The following is a 26,333-nucleotide window of genomic DNA, read 5'->3' as shown; positions in this document are numbered from 1 at the left end:
TTAGTTTGTCAAGTGTTCTTCGTTTCATTAAACGTAGAATGTATTGTTATCACGCTGCGCCTTAGTCCTCCTCTCTTCCAACATACAACGATCGTGACATACTCACTGAAATCAAACAGGGGACATTTGGGACAGAGGTACGAATAAGAGACGTTTTTGACAATTTCCAAATATTTTTACTCAATTCTATAGTTTGGGTAACACCAGTGATCTAAGTAAGAAGGTTTTTTATTTTAATTTTATTTAACCTTTATTTAACTAGGCAAGTCAGTTAAGAACAAATTCTTATTTACAATGACGGCTTATGCCGGCCAAACCCGGACGACGGGTTTAATACACTGCATCTCAGTGCAAGAGGCGTCACTGCAGTACCTTGTTTGAAGCCAGGCTGCATCACATCCGGCTGTGTTTGAGAGTCCCATAGGTTGGCGAACAATTGGCCCAGCATCGTCTGGGTTTGGCCGAGGTAGGCCGTCATTGTAAATAAGAATTTGTACTTACAGTATGTTTCCATATCCGCCATCTCCTCCTGTAACAGGGGATACACGTGACCCCTGGGAAGTGCTGCGTCTACCAGGAGATTTATCGCACAATCCCCCCATCGATGGGGTGGTAATTGAAACGCCCTCTTCTTACAGAAGGCGAGAGCCAAACTGGCATATTCATAGGGGATGCGCACGGTGGAGACCTGGTCTGGACTTTCCACCGTAATAGCACCGATGGAAACCCCTACACACCTCCCCGAGCACTTTCCTGACCACCCCTTTAGAGCCCTCTGTTGCCACGAAATAGTGGGGTCATGACAGGCCAACCAGAGTAGGCCCGGCACCACGGGAACCGCAGGAGAATCAATAAGGAAAAGACTAATTCTCTCCTTGTGACCCTCCTGCGTAACCATGCCCAGTGGAGCGGTGGCCTCCCTAATTAGCCCTGACCCTAATGGTCAACTATCTAGGGCATGCACAGGGAAGGGCATATCCACAGGAACACTGGGGATCCCTAAACTATGGGCAAATGCTCTGTCAATAAAATTCCCAGGTGCGCCTCCATCTACGAGCGCCTTATGCTGGGAATGCGGGGAAAACTCAGGAAGATTTCTAAACATGTGAGCAACAGGGGGCTCTGGGTGAGCCTGGTGCCGACTCACCTGGGGTGACACGAGAGTGCCCTTCCTGCTGCCTCGACTCCCAGAGGAACCTCCCCAGCACCGATCAGCAGTGTGCCCTCTGCGGCCACAGCTGGTGCAGGGAATAGCCCCTCCTCCGGTCGCCCTAAGCGCAGCACCTCCCAGCTCCATGGGAAGCGGTGGTGCTGGGGGATGGAACTGACAGGCCCCGATCCGGACGTCCGCGGGTAGCCAGCAGGTTATCCAGCCGGATGGACAGGTCCACCAGCTGGTCCAACGTGAGAGTGGTGTCCCTGCAGGCCAACTCCCGACGGACGTCCTCGCGCAGACTGCAATGGTAGTGATCGATCAGGGCCCTGTTGTTCCATCCCACGCTGGCGACCAGGGTCCGGAAGTCTAAGGCGAACTCCTGTGCGCTCCTCGTCCCCTGCCTCAGGTGGAACAGACGTTCACCCGTCGCTCTACCCTCAGGCGGGTGGTCGAAAACTGCCCGAAAGTGATGGGTGAACTACGCGTAATGGTCCAACACCACTTCTCCTTCCCCCCATACGGCGTTGGCCAAATCCAGGGCTTTCCCTGAGAGACAGGAGACGAGGGCGGACATGCTCTCACGTCCTGAAGGAGCCGGGTGGATGGTCGCCAGGTAGAGTTCCAGCTGGAGTAGGAACCCCTGGCATCCAGCAGCCGTCCCATCATACTCCCTCCGGAGCACGAGCCGAATCCCACTGGGACCAGGTGAAGGAGGGGTGAACAGTGGTGCCTGTTGTAGTGGTGCTGGTGGAGGTGCTGGAAGAACTTCTCCTCTCTCCCGTCGGTCCATCGTCTGCAGCACGCGATCCATGGCGGTGCCGAGACGTTGCAACATGGTCGCATGCTGCTGGACGCGCTCCTCGACCGCCAAAGGGGGGTATGTCTGCTCCTGCTGACTCCATTTTTGTGGTGTGTGATTCTGTAATGCTCTGGGTGTAGCTGGTGCAGAGGAGTCAGGCGCAGGACAGCAGAGATGAGTAACACAAGTAACTTTACTCAAATATTCCAAATAACATGTCGTAATACCGAGCCCACAATAACGGACCGAACATACATAAAACAATCACGCACAAAAAACATGGGGAAACAGAGGGTTAAATAATGAACATGTAATTGGGGAATTGAAGCCAGGTGTGTAAAACAAATACAAAACAAAATTAAAATGATAAGTGGATCGGCGATGGCTAGAAGGCCGGTGACGTCGACCGCCAAACACCGCCCGAACAAGGAGAGGGACCGTCTTCGGCGGAAGTCGTGCCAACATGCCAGCCTGTAAAAGGAAAAAATATATGTTGGTAATGGTTGACAGTTTTCCCCCGGGTCAAACACTTTCTTAAATATAGTTAGTAATGTCTCTGTACTACAGAATGTAACAGATTGTTGGGTTTGTGGATTGTTACCAGACAGTGCTGAAACTTTGCCATGTGGACCAAAGCAAGTAACCTTACAAACAAAGAGCTTGATTGGGTAAAGGATAAGGTGTTTTTTATTAAGTGTAATGCTGTTGTTATGTTTGTTTTTGTTTTTGCACTGTTTTTTTTCTTCTTCATTTTCTTGCTTCAGTACAAATCTCACCAGATTGGGTCTGCTGGATGGTCGGGATTTCTCCCTAAGGATTTGCCCTCTAACTCCTTCACCCTGTAACTCTGCAGTGAGGTCACCAATGTGATTGGAGAGTATAAGACATTTGCAAAAATGGTGTGTTGTTATTCTCTTGACATTTGTCTTTGAAATTTGTATTAATAATATTGGTAGTAGCAATAATTTGTCATACAGTAAATAGTTTGTCTGGATCTCCTGAATCAGAAATGGCCTAAACTAAACTGTTGTTCTGGTCTGTCCTCTCTCGAAGTTATGGCGAAGGTGACCACGGATGGTACCTAGATGCATGGAAGGGATAATTTGACCGAGAACAACGTGAGCCTCACCCCCTTTAACTTCTCTGGGATATGTGGGACGCTAACGTCCCACTTGGCCAAAAGCCAGAGAAAATGCAGAGCGCCAAATTCAAATAAATTACTATAAAAATCTAACTTTCATTAAATCACACATGAAAGATTCCAAATTAAAGCTACACTTGTTGTGAATCCAGCCAACATGTCAGAATTCAAATACGCTTTTCGGCGAAAGCAAACGATGCTATTATCTGAGGATAGCAACAGAGTAAACAAAGAGAGAGAAGCATATTTCAACCCTGCAGGCGTGACACAAAACGCAGAAATAAAAATATAATTCATGCCTTACCTTTGACGAGCTTCTGTTGTTGGCACTCCAATATGTCCCATAAACATCACAAATGGTCCTTTTGTTCAATTAATTCCGTCGATATATATCCAAAAGGTCCATTTATTTGGCGCGTTTGATCCAGAAAAACACCGGTTCCAACTTGTGCAACGTGACTACTTTACTTTGACAAAACATTTCAAACTACTTTTGTAATACAACTTTAGGTATTTTTTTACGTAAGTAATTGATAAAATTGAAGACGGGATGATCTGGGTTCAATACATGATTAAAACAAACTGTAACTAGCTTTCTGGTCACACGCCTCTAACAACAGAACACTTCAAGTGACCCTCGTTCAAGATGGCCGTACTTCTTCATTACACAAAGGAAAAAACCTCAACCAATTTCTAAAGACTGTTGACATCCAGTGGAAGCGGTAGGAACTGCAAGAAGGTCAATTAGAAATCTGGATTCCCAATGAAAATCATTGAAAAGAGAGTGACCTCAACAACAAAAAAATCTGAATGGTTTGTCCTCTGGGTTTCGCCTGCTAAATAAGTTCTGTTATACGCACAGACATGATTCAAACAGTTTTAGAAACTTCAGAGTGTTTTCTATCCAAATATACTAATAATATGCATATCTTATCTTCTGGGGATGAGTAGCTGGCAGTTGAATTTGGGTATGCTTTTCATCCAAACGTGAAAATGCTGCCCCCTATCCTAGAGAAGTTAATGGCGTTCACTATGACACTGTCCTTCACCACTTCTACCTGAAATCCGAGCCAGCGACCCGTGCACAGCATCCAGTCGAAGCTATCAACTGCCATTTCTCTCAGGAGTGCGGCATGAGTCCACGTGGAGTAAGCATGGAGAGAGATACCATCCAAACTTCTCTCATGCTGATGGTGTACTGGTTGGAAAATGGACAAAACCCAAAAAGGACATCTCAGTTTCAAGGTCTCAGCTTGGAGAGAAGAAGCCTTGTGCAGTATTGGTCGGTCACGTGCAGGAAACAAACGTATGTAACTTGTCTTTGTAAGCAGTATATAAAAGAACTAACGGGACTTAGCTCTCAACCTCTCCAGCTTGCTGATAAGAAAGAAGGATTCATTTAAGTTTGACTTTGAGTCCCTGCTGGTAATTTCCACGACACTGCTCCATTTTAGAATAGTTTTTTGTCAGTTCATTATTTATGTGTATATTACAAGCATAATAATATTATTCAATCCATCACAGTCTCTCATTCTCTCTGTCTTTGTCACTTTCTCTCTCTTTTCTCCCTTTCCCACCCTCCTTTCTCTCCATCTTTTCCTTTGTATGTGTGTGTCCAGGTACTGATCGTCTCCTGCACTGCGTTCACCGTTGTGCTTGAGCTCAACTACCAGTGGGACTACACGGTGTGGGTCCTGCCCCTGCTCATCGTCTGCCTGTTCTCCTGGCTGGTAGCCCACTGCTTCCTGTCTGTCTTTGAGATCGTGGTGGACATGCTCTTCCTCTGCTTTGCCGTGGACACCAAGCACAACGACGGCAGCACCGGCTGAGAGTTCTACATGGACAAGTCCCTCATGTTGACGGAAAGGGAAGCGAGGCTGGGTGGGAGGCTATGGCTACGTCCTGATTCTCCACCAGTCATGGATTTAAAAGGAATGGATTGGTGTAATAATTGGCTAGAGGGAGTTTCCACCATTGTTAAATTGATGTCGTACATTCTTCGGTAGAAGGTGGAGAACCGGGAGGTAGCCTTATATTGGTCTCTATTCCATTATCCACACTAGCATTCCAATGTATCAGGCCATACATTCTAACTGGTATGCTAGTTTATACAATGAGTGGGTCTAATCCTGAATTCTGATTGGTTAAAACCGCATTCCAGCCGGTCTATTCCACAAGTTACTAAATCTATTACATTAAAATGCCTATTTAATCTGTTTCATCTGACTGCGCAATCCACTGTCTCATCAGCCCAGCCAAGCAATTTATAAACTTGATCTCCACTACAAAAAGCATCTCGACATTATCTCATATTTCTTTTAGACTAACATTTAGTTTTCAACAGCGGAGATTTGTGTAAACCTTGTCTCTCCGACATTTGCAATATTGTTTCAATATTCAATGATTTCCAGCCGTCCCATAGTAATGTACGTGTCGGGAGTCGGGACGAGACAAACAGGCAGGCAGCGTTTCTCAGCCAGTCGAAATCATGAATCAGCTGCCGTAATTTTAATGGATATACACAAAGAAATGTCAATTGAAAAAAAGGTCAAAACGAAGACGAAGTGCAGCTAGTTTGCAGTCTTTCCAGCTTTAGTTTGAAGTGATTGTTATAGCTGTGTTGTTGGCTCCTCTGAACAACCGTGTTCTGACGAGAGAGCACATTTTCTATGCCATGCGAAATCGTGCCTCATTAGCTCTTTGTTATGGATGTATCCAAATAAATGTCACTAGAAAACCATTTATGCAAATGCAGCTACTTTGCTGTTATTCTGGCTACACTTTTTTGACGTGACTGTAAGTTAGCCTTCAGTTGGCTAGCTATCAAGTAAGGGATAATGTTGCCAGGCAGTATGGCAATGAAACATTTAGAACGAACGACTGGGTCACGTCCATAGATACAGAACAAAAAGACTGAACGACTGGGTCACGTCTCTAGGAAACGATGGGTAGCAACCCTAGATTTGTGTCTGGACTATATATTGTGGAAGGGTGAAATAGTATGAATCAATTAATCAAAATAACGTTTTTAATTAAAATATTTCAGTCTTTATTTGAATATGTTGGTAACCCGTTGTATAAAAGTGATAATGCCCCTCGAAGCCGGTGTTTGGAGGATATGACCTCCAAACACCGGCTTCTCAGGCATTACCACTTCAGTGGATAATGGAACATAGCCTTTTTTTTTACCCAGTGCTACTTTTACTACTTTTCTATATGGTAAACAGTGTTCATGCACATATTACACTAAATTAGACTTGCCCTCTATCATCTCTACACACAGTCACTCTCTCTTTCTTTTTTAGGTGTTAAGCCTGTGGTAGCCCTTTACATTCGTACCCGTATACAGGTTGACAATTTCAGCACTGATAAGCACTTCAATTGGAACTCAGTGGCTGTACACTAACATGCTATAAAATGGCGTCAGAGCTCAGGCTCTGCGCCTTGCAGTGCTGTACGGGTTTTGACTGACAGCCGTTCTGAAGTTCAACACCACACGCGACAAGTAGTTGCCTCCATCCCTCCCGTTAATTGGGCAACATTTGGTTATTTGTGTGAGGGAAATGCTGTAAATTAAGAGGACTCTATGAATTTTTGAAAGATGAGGCATTGAGGATTATAATATTTACTTCTTTGATGTCATACAAACAAGCCAAACACCTGTAAATGTGCACTTTACATCTCCATATCCTACAACTCATGTCTATAGAGTGACAATGTTTATGATCACTATGTGTGATGTACAGTTACAAGATGACATGGCGTCATACCCTGTTCTGAACAGAATCTCTTTGTCTATTGTGAGGGTAATTCACAGCAAGAGAAGCACCTGAATGCACTCATGGCTCGTTTCTATGTTCACCAAAATGACAATCTGTTTCTCTGAATTGCCTTGCGAAAGCCTAACACTGCAAGATGATATTTTATAACCTAGCTAGTCATGTTGGCCGTAGAACAAGCTTTCTTTTTGGACTGCATCAACAACAACAGCAAGTGTGTGATGGTGGGGATGCAGGGTTGTGTTCCAAACAAAACAACTACTCTAGTTCCGCAATGGCACAGCTAGGAGAGCCTAAAAAAGCACCTTATAGTTAAAGACTCTTCTTTGAGTCCTAAATATGCATTGGCAATACTTTGTAGACGTGTGTGGCCACTTGGAGACACCAGTTAGTCCTCTCTTTCAAACCCTTGTCATTTTTAATAATTGTGAAGACATCAACACTATGAAATAACACATATGGAATCATTTAGTAACCAAAAAAGTGTTAAACAAATCAAAAGAAATATATAAGAAGGAAAGAAAGTCCACTATTTGAATCCAGGCTGCGTCACATCTGGCCGTGATTGGGAAGTGATGATGATAAATAATAAATACATAGAGGGATGAGACATGAAAAGAGAACAGAGACAGTCGGGAAGGAAGGGAGATTCAGATATGGGCAGGAAGGCGGGCGAACAATTTGGCCGGGGTAGGCCGTCATTGTAAATAAGAATTTGTTCTTAACTGACCTGCCTAGTAAAATAAAAAGCTGGTTGAGAGAATGCTAAGAATGTGCAAAGCTGTCATCAAGACAAAGGGTAGCTACTTTGAAGAATCTCAAATATGAAATGTATGGATTTGATTAACACTTTTTTGGTTTAATACATGATTCAATATGTTATTTCATAGTGTTGTTGTCTTCACTATTATTCTACAATGTAAAAAATAGTCAAAATAAAGAAAAACCCTGGAATGAGTAGGTTTGTCCAAACTTTTGAATACTGCTGTAGATGCAACACATTTTCCAGCAACACACAAAACAAATTTAAAAAACACATCAAAAATGTATCTTTCATCTCTTAGTTTCTTAATTTTCCTTAAGTTCGCAAGTGGCTGAATGTATCTCATCGGAGAAAGCATCTGAGCGAGCGAAACAGCGTCGCTCTGTCTCTCTATGTGTAGGCCATCTATCTGATGCTGCCTGGTCCAAAAGAGTATGACATTGTTACAGCCCGTAGCATCTAATGCAAGGGAAGCCAGTGAGCATTTGGCCTCCCTTGATAAAAAAAAGTATAAAATAATTGCCAATAAGTGTTGTGCTAAACTGAATGAGCTCAACTGTGAACGGTCCTGGAGCACCAAAAAAAAAGTGTCAAGGGAATCCTGTTTGGACTTGGCTTCTCTCCAATCACATCGCATCAAGAGCATACGTCATTGACAGAAACAACTTGAATTCTTGCATCTCTTTGTGTTGTTGTCCTCCGGTGGCTAGCTAGCTAGCTAAAATTGTCACTTTCCTAAATTAACCATGGATGGAGATAGGGATTTGGACTTGTGGTTTTACTTAATTCTCCATACTGGACACTGATTATAACAGCGATTCTGATCCAACGATAAATTCATACATTGTGCCCATGGCCTGAGAGGATGGAAGTTCGATCTGTAGCTAGATATAGATGGCTAATGTTACTGTAACTAGCTAACGTTGCCCATGAAATGAAGATAGGCTAGTGAGCAAGCATTTTAGCCAGGTTGCCAAGGACAACAAAACATAGTGTGTACTGTATGACAGAGTGATAAACCGCTTCGTCAAAATGAAAGAGAGGTGTATGGCATTGGCATTTCTCTACAAGTAGGGTGAGTCAACAAGTTTTTTTCTACTTACACGAACGTGCGCACGCACGCACACACACACACAGACACACATAAATCAGAACCACGGACAGCCACCTCATATTTAGCTTACGGTAATTGGACTAAATTGTTTTTGGTATCATTTAGTTGTCACTGTATTAGACTAAGCATAGGTGATGTTGAAATGTTGAAGTTGAAATGGAGCTGGAATAGTGGAGGCAGCTCCTGTTTTCTTTGCGTCTTGCGGTAACTCTCCGTGGTTCTAAATCAGTAGTGGTCCCAAAATGTCAGAAACGTTAACGTTAGGTCATGTAACTGTTTGTTCCATGTAATATGCTTTGGGGACTTCACCGGACAAAGGTTGCTCTCCGGTTTTGTGATGAAACGTTGTCCTTTTATTGTCTCGGCCTGTAACGGCTTTCTTCCTGGGATGAAGGAGAGGACCAAAATGCAGCGCAGTTAGTGTTCAACATGTTTAATTAACCAATAAACGATGAACATTAACAAATAACAAAATAACAAACGTGAAAGCCGAGACAGTCCTATCTGGTGCAGAACACAAACACAGAGACAGGAAACAATCACCCACAAACAAACATTGTGAACAGCCAACCTTTATATGGTTCTCAATCAGAGGAAACGTCAAACACCTGTCCCTGATTGAGAACCATATAAGGCTAATTACAAGTGACCTAAACATAGAAACATAAAACATAGAATGCCCACCACAACTCACGCCCTGACCAACTAAACACATAAAAATAACAGAAAACAGGTCAGGAACGTGACATAACCCCCCCCCTCAAGGTGCGAACTCCGGACGCACCACCAAATGTCTAGGGGAGGGTCTGGGTGGGCATCTGTCCACGGTGGCGGCTCAGGCTCTGGGCGTGGTCCCCATCCCACCTTAGTCAAACCCCGCTTTTGTAGCCTCCTCCAAATGGCCACCCTCCAAATTAATCCCACCGGACTAAGGGGCAGCACCGGACTAAGGGGCAGCACCGGACTGAGGGGCAGCACCAGAATGAGGGGCAGTACCAGAATGAGGGGCAGTACCAGAATGAGGGGCAACACCAGAATGAGGGGCAACACCAGAATGACTGGCGGATCCTGGCTGGCTGGCTCTGGCGGATCCTGGCTGGCTGGCTCTGGCGGATCCTGGCTGGCTGGCTCTGGCGGATCCTGGCTGGATGATGGCTTAATGCTGGATGACGGCTCTGGCTGGTCATGGCTGGATGACGGCTCTGGCTGGTCATGGCTGGATGACGGCTCTGGCTGGTCATGGCTGGATGACGGCTCTGGCTGGTCATGGCTGGATGACGGCTCTGGCTGGTCATGGCTCGCTGACGGCTCTGGCTGGTCATGGCTCGCTGACGGCTCTGGCTGGTCATGGCTCGCTGACGGCTCTGGCTGGTCATGGCTCGCTGACGGCTCTGGCTGGTCATGGCTCGCTGACGGCTCTGGCTGATCATGGCTCGCTGACGGCTCTGGCTGGTCATGGCTCGCTGACGGCTCTGGCTGGTCATGGCTCGCTGACGGCTCTGGCTGGTCATGGCTCGCTGACGCCTCTGGCTGATCCTGTCTGGCGGAAGGCTCTGGCTGATCCTGTCTGGCGGAAGGCTCTGGCTGATCCTGTCTGGCGGAAGGCTCTGGCTGATCCTGTCTGGCGGAAGGCTTTGGCTGCTCCTGTCTGGCGGAAGGCTCTAGCGGCTCCTGTCTGGCGGAAGGCTCTAGCGGCTCCTGTCTGGCGAACGGCTCTAGCGGCTCCTGTCTGGCGGACGGCTCTGTAGGCTCATGGCAGACGGGCGGCTTTGCAGGCTCATGGCAGACGGGCGGCTTTGAAGGCTCAGTACCGACGGGCGGCTTTGAAGGCTCAATACAGACGGGCAGTTCATGCGGCGCTTGGCAGACGGACAGTTCAGACGGCGTTGGGCAGACGGACAGTTCAAGCGCCGTTGGGCAGACGGGCAGTTCAGGCGCAGTTGGGCAAACGGGCCGTTCAGGCACCGCTGGGCAGACGGCAGATTCTGGCCGGCTGAGACGCACTGTAGGCCTGGTGCGTGGTACCGGAACTGGAGGTACCGGGCTAAAGACACGCACCTTCAGGCTAGTGCGGGGAGCAGCAACAGGGCACACTGGACTCTCAAGGCGTACTATAGGCCTGGTGCGTGGTACCGGCACTGGTGGTACCGGGCTGAGGGCACGCACATCAGGGCGAGTACGGGGAGAAGGATCAGTGCGTACAGGGCTCTGGAGACGCACATGAGGCTTGGTGCGTGGTGCCGGAACTGGAAGCACTGGGCTGGATACACGCACCACAGGGAGAGTGCGTGGAGGAGGAACAGGGCTCTGGAGAGGCACAGGAGGCTTAGTGCGTGGTGTCAGCACTGGTGGTACTGGGCTGGGGACACGCACCACAGGGCTAGTGCGAGGAGCAGTAACAGGACGCACAGGACTCTGGAGACGCACAGGAGGCTTTGTGCGTGCTGTAGGCACTGTCATAACCAGACGGCTAGCACGCACCTCAGGACGAGTATGGAGAGCTGTTCCCGGTGACATTAACTCACCAAGACGTTCATTCGGACGGATGCCGTGCCTCATGCACCAAACCAGTACATCCCTCATAACTCTCTCCTCCAATTTCTCCATTAACTCCTTTACTGTCTCTGCGTCACTCCCCTCCAAATCCGCCCTCACCGGCTCCTTACGGTAAGCAGGAGGAGTTGGCTCACGTCTCCCGACTGACCCAACTAAACTACCCGAGAGCCCCCCCCCCCCCCCCCCCCCCCCCAAGAAATTTTTGGGTTTGACTTACGGGCTTCCAGCCTTGTTTCCGTGCTGCCTCCTCATATCGCCGCCTCTCTGCTTTCGCTGCCTCCAGCTCAGCTTTGGGGCGGCGATATTCTCCTGGTTGAGCCCAGGGTCCCTTTCCGTCCAATATTTCCTCCCAAGTCCACGAGTCCTGGGTTTTAGGTCGCTGCTGCTGGTCCCTCTCACGCTGCTTGCTCCATGGTAGGTGGGTGGTTCTGTAACGGGAGTCTGGTTCTTCCTCCTCCTCGGACGAGGAGAGGAGAGAAGGATCGGAGGACCAAAATGCAGCGCAGTTAGTGTTCAATATGTTTAATTAACCAATAAACGATGAACATTAACAAATAACAAAATAACAAACGTGAAAGCCGAGACAGTCCTATCTGGTGCAGAACACAAACACAGAGACAGGAAACAATCACCCACAAACAAACATTGTGAACAGCCAACCTTTATATGGTTCTCAATCAGAGGAAACGTCAAACACCTGTCCCTGATTGAGAACCATATAAGGCTAATTACAAGTGACCTAAACATAGAAACATAAAACATAGAATGCCCACCACAACTCACGCCCTGACCAACTAAACACATATAAAAATAACAGAAAACAGGTCAGGAACGTGACACGGCCTTAAGCCTATATATATATATATCACGCTGGCAAGGCATATGAATTATCACGTTATAGACCAACCAACACAATTATCACAATTGTTGTAATATGCCTTTTTTTCTGGCTTGGCTTCCCCGGTGATTTACCTACGCACAGCTACCTTGCACCACTCAACCAAAAAACAAAGCATACTGACTTCGAGCACTTCAATATCATGGTATGCATTTTCAACAACAAAATAAATAGACTATGTCACTCTCAACAATCATAAAATACATCCCTTGCAACCTTGTAGGCTTACCCATTATTGAAGGCGTGGCTTGATCATCTCTGAACGTTACGAAACTTTTAAGGTGTTTTGTAACAGATGTCTCTTTCTATTCATCAATTGGCCGCTGCACAGTTTGGATTGATTGATTCTATTTGTCAGTTTCAAAAATACATAAACAAAGTTTTTTTATAAAGTGAGCGGGATTGAACAATAAAGTCAGGGACTTATTTCCATAAATACATGTACATATATAATGACATAGATACAGACATATTACAAAGATAGACAAAACATTTTCAACCTCCAGACAGGTATGAGGGGGGAGTTTAAGTACAATTCCTACAAGCTTGTTTGGCTGGTAGCTTATTCTTTAGAAGTTTGGGGCTGCTGGTATTAGGGCATCTCTTTATGTCAGATGGCTACCACGTCTGTTATACAGATATAGATGTGCAGAAGGAGGGTAATTCAAAGATTTTCAATCCAAATATTTTGTATAAAGATGAACATTATATTGTTAGATTATAGGAGTAACTCTGGTTGGCATGAAAGTCTTCCTCACCTCAAAATCAACTGTCGAAATCAGTTGGAAAGCCGGGGCGCACTGCCATCATATCAAAGGCCTGCGTAGCTAAAACTTAATAATAGACAAACCATACCAAACGTTTCAAAACTTTATTAGGGTAATATCAAAAGTAAGTCATTGTTTATAGGGAGAATACGAGCAGAATGTGAATGTAAACCAGGAAAAAATTGCACTACCCCCCCCACCCCCCCAAAAAGAAAACACACATCTATCCCCAAAACAATAAAAAAGGTTTGACAACCCTCCCCTATTTCGGACCACCCCTCCCCCAGTAATATTCAATCTGTCCCTAACAGAGTGAAGAAGTTTCCATTTTCATTTGATGATGAGATTTCAGAGGACATCCAAGGAAAATATAATAATGTGTCATGTCGACTGGCTAAATATGATCATTTCTAAATTGATATATTTAATGATTTATTAATGCAATTAATGAATTATCCATTCCCTTTCTGTTGTTTAATCAGTGTGTGCGATTGACAGGAGAGATGATGAGAGGGGCTGAGTTTTGACCATCATCATTATCAGAGGGGCCGAAGAATGGAAAGAGTTTCTCTGTAAAGGTGCAGCCAGTGAAAGAGTAGATATGAGACTTGGCCTCCACATCATAAAAGGAGACCAGACCCTCCTCATAGTCCACAAACACCCCCACCTTCTGGGGCTTCTTTCTCAGGGAGAGGAGGACAGGGGGGGAGGAACAGTTAAGGTACACATTCTCATCCCTTCGGGACACAGTCCAGAGTCCATCCTCAGGTCTCAGTGTGATAATCCCCTTCCTGTCAGTGGACTCTCTGGCCACTCCTAAATTCCATCTTGTCTTCCCCTTAACCGTCACCTCATAGTAAAATCTTCGTGAGGAGAAGCCATCCTTTCCAAGGACTAACGGATGACAATCAAACTTTTTTGGATTGTCTAGAAGATTCTGTGGTGTGTCTCCATGTTTTACTTTTTTCCCATCCTCAGACAGGATGAGCCAGGGGTTTGCTGTATCAGGGTCCAGAGTCACATCTACTGCATACTGCTGAATCCTCTTCAGTTTGAATTCAGGCAGCTTCTCCATCTCTTTATTCAGTGTCTCCTCCAGCTGAGACACAGCTTTCCACACAGTCCCCACACACAGATCACTGTGAACACTGATCTCAGACCAGTCCTTGGTGGGTTGAGGTGTGCACGCTAGGGATATGAAGCTCTGGAGAAGTTGGAAGGGGTCCTCAGTGTGTGAGAGCTGCTTCAGATCAGTGATTCTTCTCTTCAGCTCAGTGATTTCCTGCTCCAGTTCTTTAATGAACCCTTCAGCCTGCCTCTGTACTGCTTTCTGCTTCTCCTTAATTACCTGAACAAGCTCAACCTGGCTTTTTTCAATATAGCGCACCAGAGCAGTGAAGACCTGCACGCTCTTTGCTATCTCTCTCTCTGCATCTCTCTTACTGAGATCTACTGAGAGTCTGATCTTTTTAACCTTCTTCAGTCGCCCATTGATAATCTGCTGCATTTCTGCCTCAGTTTTCCCCAGCTGAGCCTTCCTCTTTCCACACTCTTCCTCTATAGGGACAGTGTCATGAGTTTTGTGGTCTGCCTCAGTGCAGAACTGACACACATATGTCTGGTCAGTCCTACAGAAAAGCTCCAGGAGTCTGTCATGCTTCTTACACATCCTGTCTTCTAGGTTCTCCACAGGGTCGATCAGTTTGTGTCTCTTTAAGGGTGGGGCTATGTGATGAGGCTCCAGGTGAGTCTCACAGTAGGAAGCCAGACACACCAGGCAGGACTTCAGGGACTTGCGCTTCGTCCCAGTGCAAACGTCACAGGCAACTTTTCCAGGTTTGGGAGGGGGCTCATCTCTACCTTTGTCTCTCATCTTTTTAAAATTCTCTACAACCTCTCTGAAAGTTGTGTTGACACAAAGCTTAGGTCGTCTGTAGAACTTCTCCTGACACAGTGGACATTGACACAGGTCCTTTCTATCCCAGTACTTTGTGATACAGGCCATGCAGAAGTTGTGTCCACATGAAGTGGTGACTGGCTCAGTGAACACATCCAGACAGATAGAACACAGGAACTGCTCTTCAGACAGGAGACTGCTGGATGAAGCCATATCTAAACAGAGAAGGTGGGACTCTAAATTATTCCCTGGAATTATTCAGCTCTTGATAATTTCAGTGTCATTGTCAACACGGAATTTAGAGGCACCAAACAATGTTGATTCAAGATGTTTAACCGTACAACAAAAATGATTCTAAGTACAAAATAAAGGTAAACAGAGGTACTGTATTCAAACACAGGTGAAAAGAAAATTCATTCAAATACAAGAATTCACACAGTAGCATTTATCTTCACCTGCCCTTGTAAATATCTACTCACCTGTATCTTTGTGTTTGCGACAGAGGGTGGGGTGCTTTCTCAGATTTATTGGTTCTATATACTATAGTATTAAAAAACGACTATCTTAGCAGATTTTTCAGAAGAGTTTGAGACCGTTTGTTTGTGTTGGCAACGTATAGTATGTCTATACACTTCAGTTTCACTTAAGTAAAGTGACGTTGACATGCAGCTCCCCACCCAGTGCTGCTCTGTGCTCTGGAACAGTTAACTCTTCAGGTCTGATCTATTTTAAATTTTGATACATTCTTGATAGAAAAGAAGGAATTACTGCAGATGTAATGAAGGTTTTCTAAAGGCATCAACTACAATAGAATTCACAGGGGATGAGCAAATACTGTCAGTCGAGGTAGATTTGATCATTAATAACCTTTTACTGCAGTGGGCTAAATCAGGGTCACAGAGTGTTTCCTGTTAGTCTTTGACAGAGAAGTGCCTGTTAATCATCTGTTACGCTCGTCAGTTGTATTTGTCAAAATGGTATTAATAAAGGAGCAACGCAGCACAAGTAGCAACCATGATCGTCATTACCACAATCTAAAAATACATTTGATGTTCAAACACTTGTAGTGTACAGTAATAATACTTAATAACAGTGGTGACATGGAACGCATTAGAATAATCTCTTACAATACTTTCACCCACAAGAGGCTAAACAAAACATACTTTACAACCTGTAAACTAGAACCAAACTACACTAACAGTATTTTTGGCTGAAGTACTTTTGTTATATAAAAAAGGTATATCAAAAAGGCATTGTGCTTTTGAAAAAACAAAGCTTTCATGTAAAGTGTGCCATAAATTAATAAACAGGTTTTCAAAAATATTGTGGTCTCTGTGACTGGAGTGATATCATGGTAAACCTGTTACACATGGATTAAAGAAAACGCTTGGAATGTCGTTTGGTTTCCGTCTTCTGGTTTGGTCAAGCAAAAGTCCCTCCTGCATGAGTCTACAACAATAAACAAATGGAGTGTTAAACTTTACTATTGTCTTCATCAGCATCATCATTTTGTGTGTATGACTCTAGATTATCGAGGTAAATGAATGTATTCTCTGTTGGAAAAGTTTGGTTAACTCTCCGTGGGCTTCATCTCACCACCGTCTCCATCTGCCTCGGGCCGATCCCATCCCTCCATATTCTTACTGTTCTCTACAAACTCCTAAAGAGGGATGGATAGGAAGAAGAAAGAGCATGAATGTGGGTTGGTGTTGAGCCAATAGGGATCAAGTATCGTAAACGCTAACAAGGCGAGTTCAGTGTAATATGTGCATAAAAACACTATTTACCATATAGAAATAGATTAAAGTGGTATTCTGTAAAACCATTCAGGTACGTTAGATACTTCTTCAGGCACCACAAGCAGCAGATGCAGGATTTCAGCACAGTGTCACGTTCTGACCATAGTTCTTGTGTGTTTTGCTTGTTTTAGTGTTGGTCAGGACGTGAGCTGGGTGGGCATTCTATGTTGTGTGTCTTGTTTGTCTGTTTCTATGTTTGGCCTAATATGGTTCTCAATCAGAGGCAGATGTTTTGTGTTGTCTCTGATTGGGAATCATATATAGGTGGCTTGTTTTGTGTTGGGGATTGTGGGTGGTTGTTTCCTGTCTCTGTGTTTTCTCTGCACCAGATAGGGCTGTATCGGTTTGCCACATTTTGTTATTTTGTAATTGTTAAGTGTTCACGTTTATCGTCTGTATTAAATATGTTGAACACTAACTACGCTGCGTCTTGGTCCGATCCCTGCTACACCTCCTCTTCAGACGAAGAGGAGGAAGGCTGCCGTTACACACAGGCAGTTTCCTACAAACAGAAAATACATTCAGCTTTAGTTCTCCACCCATTGTCTGACTTGACTTGGTAGAATTGAAAGTGAGTATGTTTAAAGGAATAATGTGAAAATAATATTTTCTGCTCCTTATGTAGCCCTTTCCTGAAGTCAAATGACCTCGTGACCTCATGAGTGGAATGTTATTCATATGTTTCAACAAGCCAAAATCCAGTGTTGCTATGCCAAACAGTTTTGTTGTATTTCAGTCTTCTGTGATGTATATAAAGTGTAATATTGGAATGTAAACTCAAATGTATTACATTTCAACTCTATATCTGACATGGTATAAGTGTATTATTTTTGTTAAGCCAATAACCATGTGTGTGAGGTGTAGACTTTCGTTTCAAAGTAGATTTGTTAAAGACTAATAAAACTCCATTGTGCAAGGTGTTCTCCCACGCCTGCTAACAGGATCATGTTACTACGGTGGATCAAGTATGAAATATCCATTTACTCTAATAAGAACGTTTTATATTACTCTAATGTATGAAATGCAGGTCCTACAAGTACTGAGGTTGTCATGTCAGAGGCAATGAATGATCATAACTGACAATCCCTAAATTGTGGCAACATTGAGTCATTACTGCTTACTAAGTCTGTAATACTCTATCCATAGAAAACGGGATTCCCTATGACTGTATCTCTATTTCCTTCATGAGTTTTTGTTACATAACAGAATAGTTATAATGAAAAAACGAAAACAATCAATGTCCTCTTGTCTGTGTGAGATCTGTTGGGCAAGAGATGATCAGTTCAATCTTGAACATGGGTTTGTGTCTGTATGTCACTAAGATATCCACTAAGAGGGAGAAACAATACAATAATATACCCAAATGTTAAAACAATAATGTATATTTACCCAACAATAAAAAGTGTATTGAATTAAATTAAATGCTTGTGATTGTGATGTGTTGAATTGGAAATTGCCCTGTATCAGACCAGGGTTCAAAAGGTATTTTTTCTTCTGTCTAGTACGTTAGCTGCACTTGATTGAGCTTCCCTGGTGCATTATAACCAATAGAATAATCCCAAAAGTACAACCCCACCAATCTGGCACCATAGAAATATAATTTTTAAATGTCAATGTCTGGCACTCCATATACACGCTCAATCAAATGCTCAAAGTATCTGAAAGAAAACAAATACTATTGGAATCCAGGTCTGTCCTGTATCAGTTCGACTATTTCCTAACTTCATTTTCCTCTACCCTGTGGTGGATATCAGGAATAAATCCCCGCTGACCCTGACCCCCATCCTGTCCTCTATGCTGCGACTGGCCCACTACCACCTGGGTACCGTGGCCATCCTTACCTAGATCCACAACCAGCTCAAAGGAAAAGTACCTCCTTTATTACATTTACCTGCATCCACAACCATCTTAAAGGCTAAGGATGTGCCATATCATTAGCTTCCCTTTGAGAGAGAATAACGGTTGAGAGAGAAAAATACTATCACTTTCTGTCAAAGGTCAGCATTAGACCTAAATTATATTAATTAAAGCAAAATAACTTGGATTACTTTTTAATTTCATTTGAGTTGAATGAAGTGACTTGGTTTAGCAACTGCATGACAACGTCAATGTTCTAGAATCCCAAATCGCATTATGCATTTCCAGGATGTGCTGCTCGGTTTCCTTAACCATAATAAAGACAAAGAAAAACAATTTTACCTCATGAATCTAATTGTGCTACTGGCTAAATTTCATATTCATAAATGTAAATTCACTAATAAAAAAACACTCTTCTGTGTTTTCTATATGGAATTCGAGCAGTATATTAAGACCATTCAACATTCTTCTGATAAGAAAGCTGTTAAAACAATCAATACGTGTGTTTCTTTTAAGGCCTTTGTATAATCTGTCATTTGTTGTACCCCCTAGCATATGTTATCATCGTCTATTTGTGTACTTCTTGTACGTATACAGAGAATTCTACATTATATTTTAAAAAATCATGCATTTCCTCCTTTCTAGAGTAGCTTTGAGGACAGTTGTGTTTGTGATGCTAACGTTATCTCACAAATGTCAGGATGTTTGAGATGGAAAAACATAAGCCGTTTATAATGAACAAGTCTCGTTCTTTCAACATTACATTGGCGACGATGTCTTGTATGAATATAAACAAGTCTGAGGCACGCCATGCTTATGGTTAATTCTGCTGTCTATAAAGAAATGGGCAGGTTGTAGGTTGACTCTGATGCTACGATTAGATAGAGCACACTCAGTGCACCTTTTTTCCCATTCACCCTTCCCTTGTTACAATTCTCCCCAGGCATTACCATCCCGTGTTAGAGGCCAAGTAGGCATGACTGGGCATGATTGAAATCATACTCGATTCCTCAAATTTCCAGGGAGCGTCATACATTTCCCAGAATCTTGCAAATCTCTGTTTTGAAAGATACTGACTTTATGACAAATTATCCTATGTACCCTTGGTAGTCAATTTTGGAATACTAATAAATGCCACATAGGCCGCTTTCAACCAGAGAAGTTGTTTTTTTTGTTCAGCTCCCCTTTGAGGGATAGTTTTCCTTCTGTCAAAGAAGGTCAGCATTATGGGTCGATGAAAAGCTATGATCCTTTATTGATATCACTTATTGAATCCACTTCAACCACTGTGGATGAAGGGGAGGAGACATGTTAAAGAAGGATTTGTAAGCCTTGAGACAGTTGAGACATGGATTGTGTACATTTTGCCATTCAGAGGGTGAATGGGAAAGACACAAGATTTCAGTGCCTTTGAACAGGGTATAGTAGTAGCTGCCAGGCGCAGAAAGGTTTTCATTTTAATTTCATTATAATATTTCAGAGGAGGCGTGGCAACAATCCTCACACTCAATTCGTGCAAATACGTACAAAAAGTATTTCAGCAGATTTTGTGCATTTTCCTGTGTTCTTGTGCGGCTTAATTTGTGTGACAATTTATTTGTGCCACTTCAATCGTAGGAAAATACACACAGTTTTGTACTACGTCAATCATAGGGAAATACATTGTTTTGGGGAAAACATTGGAACAATTTTTTTATTATTAAGTGATCTAGTGGTGGGAAGCGTTCTGAAAGTGATGTGCCCCTCTGTGTCTGTCAAATTTACGTAACTTACCAGTGTGGACCCAAAACAAACACATTCTACACATGTACAAGCAACCTGTTATTACAACCATGGTGTTATTTTGTTACTGAAGCTTATATCTGATAACCTGACAACGTTCCACATCATATGGAAAAGACAAATAATGTAAGTGTGTCATGCAGCAAAACGCAACTATCCTTTTTTTAAGGGTGCAAACCAGTAATATTAATTGCTGATGATCCATCGAATGAAATGGATGTAGGATTTTTTAACGACCTTGAATCGAGGCCTTTCCCAGTCATGAAGGATGAAGCTAGGCCCCTCTTGGTTCTCATTGGTGAAGACTGAACTCAAGTTAGTTTTTATATGTCAGACTCTCCTAAACCACTTTGCCCAACATGTTATACCCCAGAGGTTGTAAATAAACCCTTTTTAAGGGGATATAACTTGTATCATTGTTATAGGGCTGTGAAGCCCATAGCCAAATGTCTTCAGACTGAGCATTTCACTCTGGAAATTGCTGCTGACATTGAATATAGCTTAGGGTTGAGGGTATTTCATTGATTTCAGACTCTCCTAAACCACTATTCCCAACATCTTATACCCCATAGGTCGTAAATAAACCATTTTTTAACTGATATAACTTGTATAATTACTGGAAGGCTGTGAAGCCCATAGCCGAATGTCTTCAGACTGAGCATTTCTCATCTTTTATTTACGGAGAGCAATTTCCATTTTATAACAGGTAGTGTCCATTTATTGACAGTAGTGTGTTGATTAATTATTGCTTTATTCAGTAGAAAAAACGATTATGTATAAAAATGCCAAATATAACCAAAAGCTAAATCAAGCAGCGATGTTTAGCCATCTTAATGGCTATTTAACTATTTAACTATTTAGCCATCTTAATCATTACTGAAACATACAAACTACAAACATTTAACCAGTTAAAGATAATGAATGCATGACAACTAGAAACAAAGATTTTATAAAAAACTATTCATACAATAGTGATGAGTTGGCTATAACATGACTACACACAAAGTGAGTGTATGCATATGTGTGTAAGTGTTTGTGTGCTGGTGTGTGTGTATTATGGTGTGTATTATAATTTCCCATCATAAAAAAATATATATATCCCCATTCCCCAATCAAATACCTTCATCGATACCCCCCCCCCCCCCCCTTAAAAAATCCATATTTTTTCTCCATTCTGGCAACCCTCATAAAATTCGACATAGCCTTGTATAAAATGCATTTTGAAAGAAATGGTGTAATGTAAAAGAAAAAGTGGAGCCTTGTATTAAATGCATTATGAAGAAAATTGTATAATGTAGGCGCCACGAAATATGAATATGCATTGTGAAGAAAATCCTTTAGGCCTAGTACTGCCTACATGAAAAAAGGGCCTTTCTGACTATCAGTATCCCAAAGTATTAAGTGAAAACAAGCGTAGAAAACAGTATTGGCATTAATAATTTTAAAAAATACGTAAGGCTACAATTATATTATAATGATTCCGGTGAGAAATTGGTTGTTAACACGTTTAGTTTTTTTATATAAATAATTGTGGGCCATAAAAAAAGCCAGTGTAGAACACCATTGCCCATCATGCATTGCTTTAATAACTTTCAAAAGATTGTTGAGAAAGTTTTCCCCCCAATTTTTTTATTTTCCTATGAATGAAGTCACACAAAAATGTGTCTTGTCCTACGAATGAAGTCGCACAATTTTGGGGGTCTTTTCACATGAATTAAGCCACAACAAAAACTCATGAAATCTGCTAAAATACTTTTTGTACATATTTGCACAAATTGAGTGTGAGATTGTGTTGCTTCTGTCGGATCTGACAATTAATCTTGATGGTTGTACTGTCGTCTCAAATAAAACTGTGAAGGAACCTGATCTCTCTTTTGATGAACATATCAAGACTATTTCAAAGACAGCTTTTTTGTATCTACGTAACATTGCAAAAATCTGAAAGTGTCTGTCCAAAAATGACGCAGAAAAGTTAATCCATGCTTTTGTCACTTCTAAATTAGACTACAGCAATGGTCCATTTAATAAACTTCAGTTAGTGCTAAACACAGCTGCTAGAATCTTGACTAGAACCACATTTTTTTATCATACTACTCCAGTACAAACCAATCTATACTGGCTTCCTCTTAAGGCTAGGTGTGATTTCAAGGTTTTACTGCAAACCTACAAAATATTACATGGGCTTGCTCCTACCTATCACTCCGATTTGATCCTGCTGTACATACCTACACGTACGCTACGGTCACAAGACGCAGGCCTCCTTACTGTCCCTAGAATCTCTAAGCAAACAGCTGGAGGCAGGGCCTTCTCCTATAGAGCTCCATTTTTATGGAATGGTCTGCCTATCCATGTGAGAGATGCAGACTCGGTCTCAACCTTTAAGTCTTTAATGAAGACTCATATCTTCAGTAGGTCCTATGATTGAGTATAGTCTGGCCCAGGGGTGTGAAGGTGAACGGCCAGGCACTGGAGCGACGAACTGCCCTTGCTGTCTCTGCCTGGCCGGTAACCCCTCTCTCCACTTGGATTCTCTGCCTCTAACCCTCCACATCATAAAAGGAGACCAGACCCTCCTCATAGTCCACAAACACCCCCACCTTCTGGGGCTTCTCTCTCAGAGAGAGGATGATAGAGTGGGAGGTACAGGCATGGTACACATTCTCATCCCTTCAGGTCACAGTCCAGAGTCCATGTTCAGGTTGCTGTATGATAATCCCCTTCCTGTCTATGGACTCTCTGGCCACTCCTAAAGTCCATCTAGCCTTCCCCTTAACAATCACCTCATAGTAAAATCTTCCTGAGGAGAAGCCATCCTTTCCAAGGACAAACCGATGAACTTCAAACCTTTTTGAATTGTCGGGAAGATTCTGTCTCCAGTTCTCACTTGTTTCCCATCTTCAGACAGGATGAGAATGGAACATGCTGTATCAGGGTCCAGAGTCACATCCACTGCATACTGCTGAATCATCTTCAGTTTGACTTCAGGCAGCTTCTCCATCTCTTTATTCAGTATCTCCTCCAGCTGAGACACTGCTTTCCTAACAGTCCTCACACACAGATCACTGTGAACACTGATCTCAGACCAGTCCTTGGTTGGTGGAGGTTTGCACACTAGGGATATGAAGCTCTGGAGAAGTTGGAGGTGGTCCTCCGTGTGTGAGAGCTGCTTCAGATCAGTCCTTCTCCTCTTTAGCTCTGTGATTTCCTGCTCCAGCTCTTTAATGAACCCTTCAGCCTGCCTCTCTACTGCTTTCTGCTTCTCCTCAATCACCTCAATCAGCTCAGCCTGGCTTTTCTCAATGGAGCGCACCAGAGTAGTGAAGACTTGCACGCTGTCTGTTATCTCCCTCTCTGCAACTCTCTTGCTGAGATCTACTGAGAGTTTGATGTCTTTAACCTTCTGCATTCGCTCCTGGATAATCTGCTGCACTTCCGCCTCAGTTTTCCCCAGCTGAGCCTTCCTCTCTCCACACTCTCCCTCTATAGGGACTGTGTCATGAGTCTTGTGGTCTGCCTCAGTGCAGAACTGACACACACAAGTCTGGTCAGTCCTACAGAACAGCTCCAGGAGTCTGTCATGCTTCTTACACATCCTGTCTTCCAGGTTCTCCACAGGGTCGATCAGTTTGTGTCTCTTTAAGGGTGGGGCTATCTGATGAGGCTCCAGGTGATTCTCACAGTAAGAGGTCTGACACACCAGGCAGGACTTCAGGGCCTTGCGCTTCATACCAGTGCAGACGTCACAGGCAACTTTTCCAGTGAACACATCCAGACATGTAGACCACAGGAACTGCTCTTCAGACAGGAGACTGCTGAAGGAAGCTATATCTAGACAGAGAAGGTGGAACTATAAATAATTTCCTTGATTGAGTCAGCTCTCGATAGTTTCAGTGCCACTGTCAACGCGGCATTTAGAGACGCTAACCAATGTTAATTCAAGTTGTTTAACCATACAACATACAGTATAAATTAGTCAATGTATAAAATAAAGTTCAACATAGGTACTGTAGTCGAAAACAGGGAAAAGAAAACCGGTGAATAAAGGAATTCATTAGAATACAAGAACTCAGACTGTGGAATGCATCTTCACCGGCCCTTGTAAATCTGTACTCACCTGTATCTATGTGTGTAAAAGAGTGTGGGCGCTTTCTCCGATTTATCGGTACTGTATACTGTAGTATAAAAAAAACTGACTGAGTAGATAGATGTCTTAACAGATTTTCCAGAAGAGATTGAAACCATTTGATTGTGTGGTCAAGTCTATACACTTCAGTTTCACTTCTGTAAAGTGACGTTGACATGCTGCTCCCCACCCAGTGCTGCTCTGTGCTCTGGAACAGAATTAACCCTTCACATGTCTGATCTCTCTTCATGCTTGATACATTCTTGATACAAAAGTGTGAATCAGAAATGTTAAACAAGGAAATACTGCAGATGTATTGAAGGTTTCCTAAAACCATCAACTACAATAGAATTCACAGGGGATGAACACATACTGTCAGTCTAGGTAGATTTGATCCTTAATTAACCTTTTATCGCATTGGGCTAAATCAGGGTCACATAGAGTCCTTTCTTGTTAGTCTTAAACAAATCCACTTTAAAACACAATTATACACCTCACACACATGGTATGGGCTCAATTAAAAAGAAGACACGTGTACCATGTCAGATATAGAGTTGAAATGTATTCCGTTTTTAGTTTGCATCCCAAAAATTAAACTTTATATACATCAGAGAAGAGTTAAATATAACAAAACTGTTTGACATAGAAACATCGGATTTACGGCTTGTTTTTGGAAATAATGTTTATTATGAATGATGAAAGTATGGAAAATATGAATAACATTCCACCCATGAGGCCACGAGGTCATTTGACTGCAGGAAAGGGCTACATAAGCAGCAGGAAATATCCCAGATGTTGCCTTTCAACATATTCCCTTTCACTTCTCTTATGACAACTACCATTTTACCAAGTCAAGCCAGACAAGGGGTGGAGGACCAAAGCTGAATGTATTTTCTGTTGTAGGAACATGTCTGTGCACGCTGAATGCTGAAAGCCTGCATCTGCTATTTGTAGTGCCCGAAGAAGTGTCTAACGTACCTGAATCAAGAAAGGGTTTGATTAGAATCAGATTGATTGTCATCTGAGTTGTTGATTATCTTTACTATTACACGTAATATCATTGACAACAATCTCTTTTATTTTACAATGGAGTCTCGTTCCAAGATGACAGCAGTCAGACATTGTTATTGATGATACTTCTGTCTCTTGTCTGTTTTCACCACAGAACGCGTACACGGCGACAGCGATCAACAGCACTAGTTTATGTACGTCGGCGCGTGCCGCCTTCGTCATCCTAGTAGAGAATGTCCTCAGAGTGGCCACCATCAACACCGTGAGGGACTTTGTCCTCTTCCTGGGAAAGGTAACAGCCGCACAGCGACGCCATTTTAGGATTGTTTATTGTCTGTTCATTATTTGTGTGAATCTATTTGTCTATTGTGAAAGAAATTCACAGCAGGAGAAGCACCTGAATGCACTCATGGCTTGTTTCTATGTTCACCAAAATGACAATCTGTTTCTCTGAATTGCCTTGCGAAAACCTAACACTGCAAGATGATATTTTATAACCTAGCTAGTCATGTTGGCAATAGGACAAGCTTTTTTTTTTGACTGCGTAAACAACAACAGTAATTGCATGATGGCAACGAAGCAGGGTTGCGTTCCAAACAAAACAACTACAAGTGTGCTTGCTCTAGTTCCTCAACGGCACAGCTAGGCGAGCTCAAAAAAGCACCTTATACTTAAATACTTTTCTTTGTGTCCTAATAGTGCATTGAAATTACTTTGGAGATGTGTGTGGCCACTTAGAGACATCAATTAGTCCTCTCATTCAAACCCTTGTAATTTTTTTTGTCTTATGTTGCACCTACCCTACATTTTCCAGGAATTTTCTTGTCGTGATACTGAATGTAACAAATGCGGCGAAAAATACAGTAATATTTTATCGATGGCAATTTGAAT

General features: G+C 43.0%; 1 protein-coding gene and 1 pseudogene across 2 annotated transcripts; both read right to left on the bottom strand.

Moving 5' to 3' along the window:
* Positions 1-13,451: 13,451 nt before the first annotated feature.
* LOC120052876 (E3 ubiquitin-protein ligase TRIM21-like) lies at positions 13,452-15,083 on the bottom strand. Of its 2 annotated transcripts, XM_039000070.1 has the most exons (2): positions 14,382-15,083; positions 13,452-14,330 (listed from the first exon to the last, which is right to left on the bottom strand). In XM_039000070.1, the coding sequence occupies exons 1-2, from the start codon at positions 15,081-15,083 to the stop codon at positions 13,452-13,454; spliced, it is 1,581 nt and encodes a 526-aa protein (XP_038855998.1). The 2 variants fall into 2 exon arrangements, with proteins under 2 accessions (XP_038855998.1, XP_038855997.1); XM_039000069.1 differs by having other exon boundaries at positions 13,452-15,083.
* Positions 15,084-22,815: 7,732 nt separating this feature from the next.
* Positions 22,816-25,664, bottom strand: LOC120052212 (annotated as a pseudogene).
* Positions 25,665-26,333: the final 669 nt, after the last annotated feature.

The sequence above is a fragment of the Salvelinus namaycush genome, chromosome 8, assembly GCF_016432855.1.
Source record: "Salvelinus namaycush isolate Seneca chromosome 8, SaNama_1.0, whole genome shotgun sequence".
In the NCBI taxonomy this organism is placed as follows: Eukaryota; Metazoa; Chordata; class Actinopteri; order Salmoniformes; family Salmonidae; genus Salvelinus; species Salvelinus namaycush.
The sequence above is the reverse complement of the archived record's forward strand: the minus strand, read 5'-3'. Positions and strand labels throughout refer to the sequence as shown.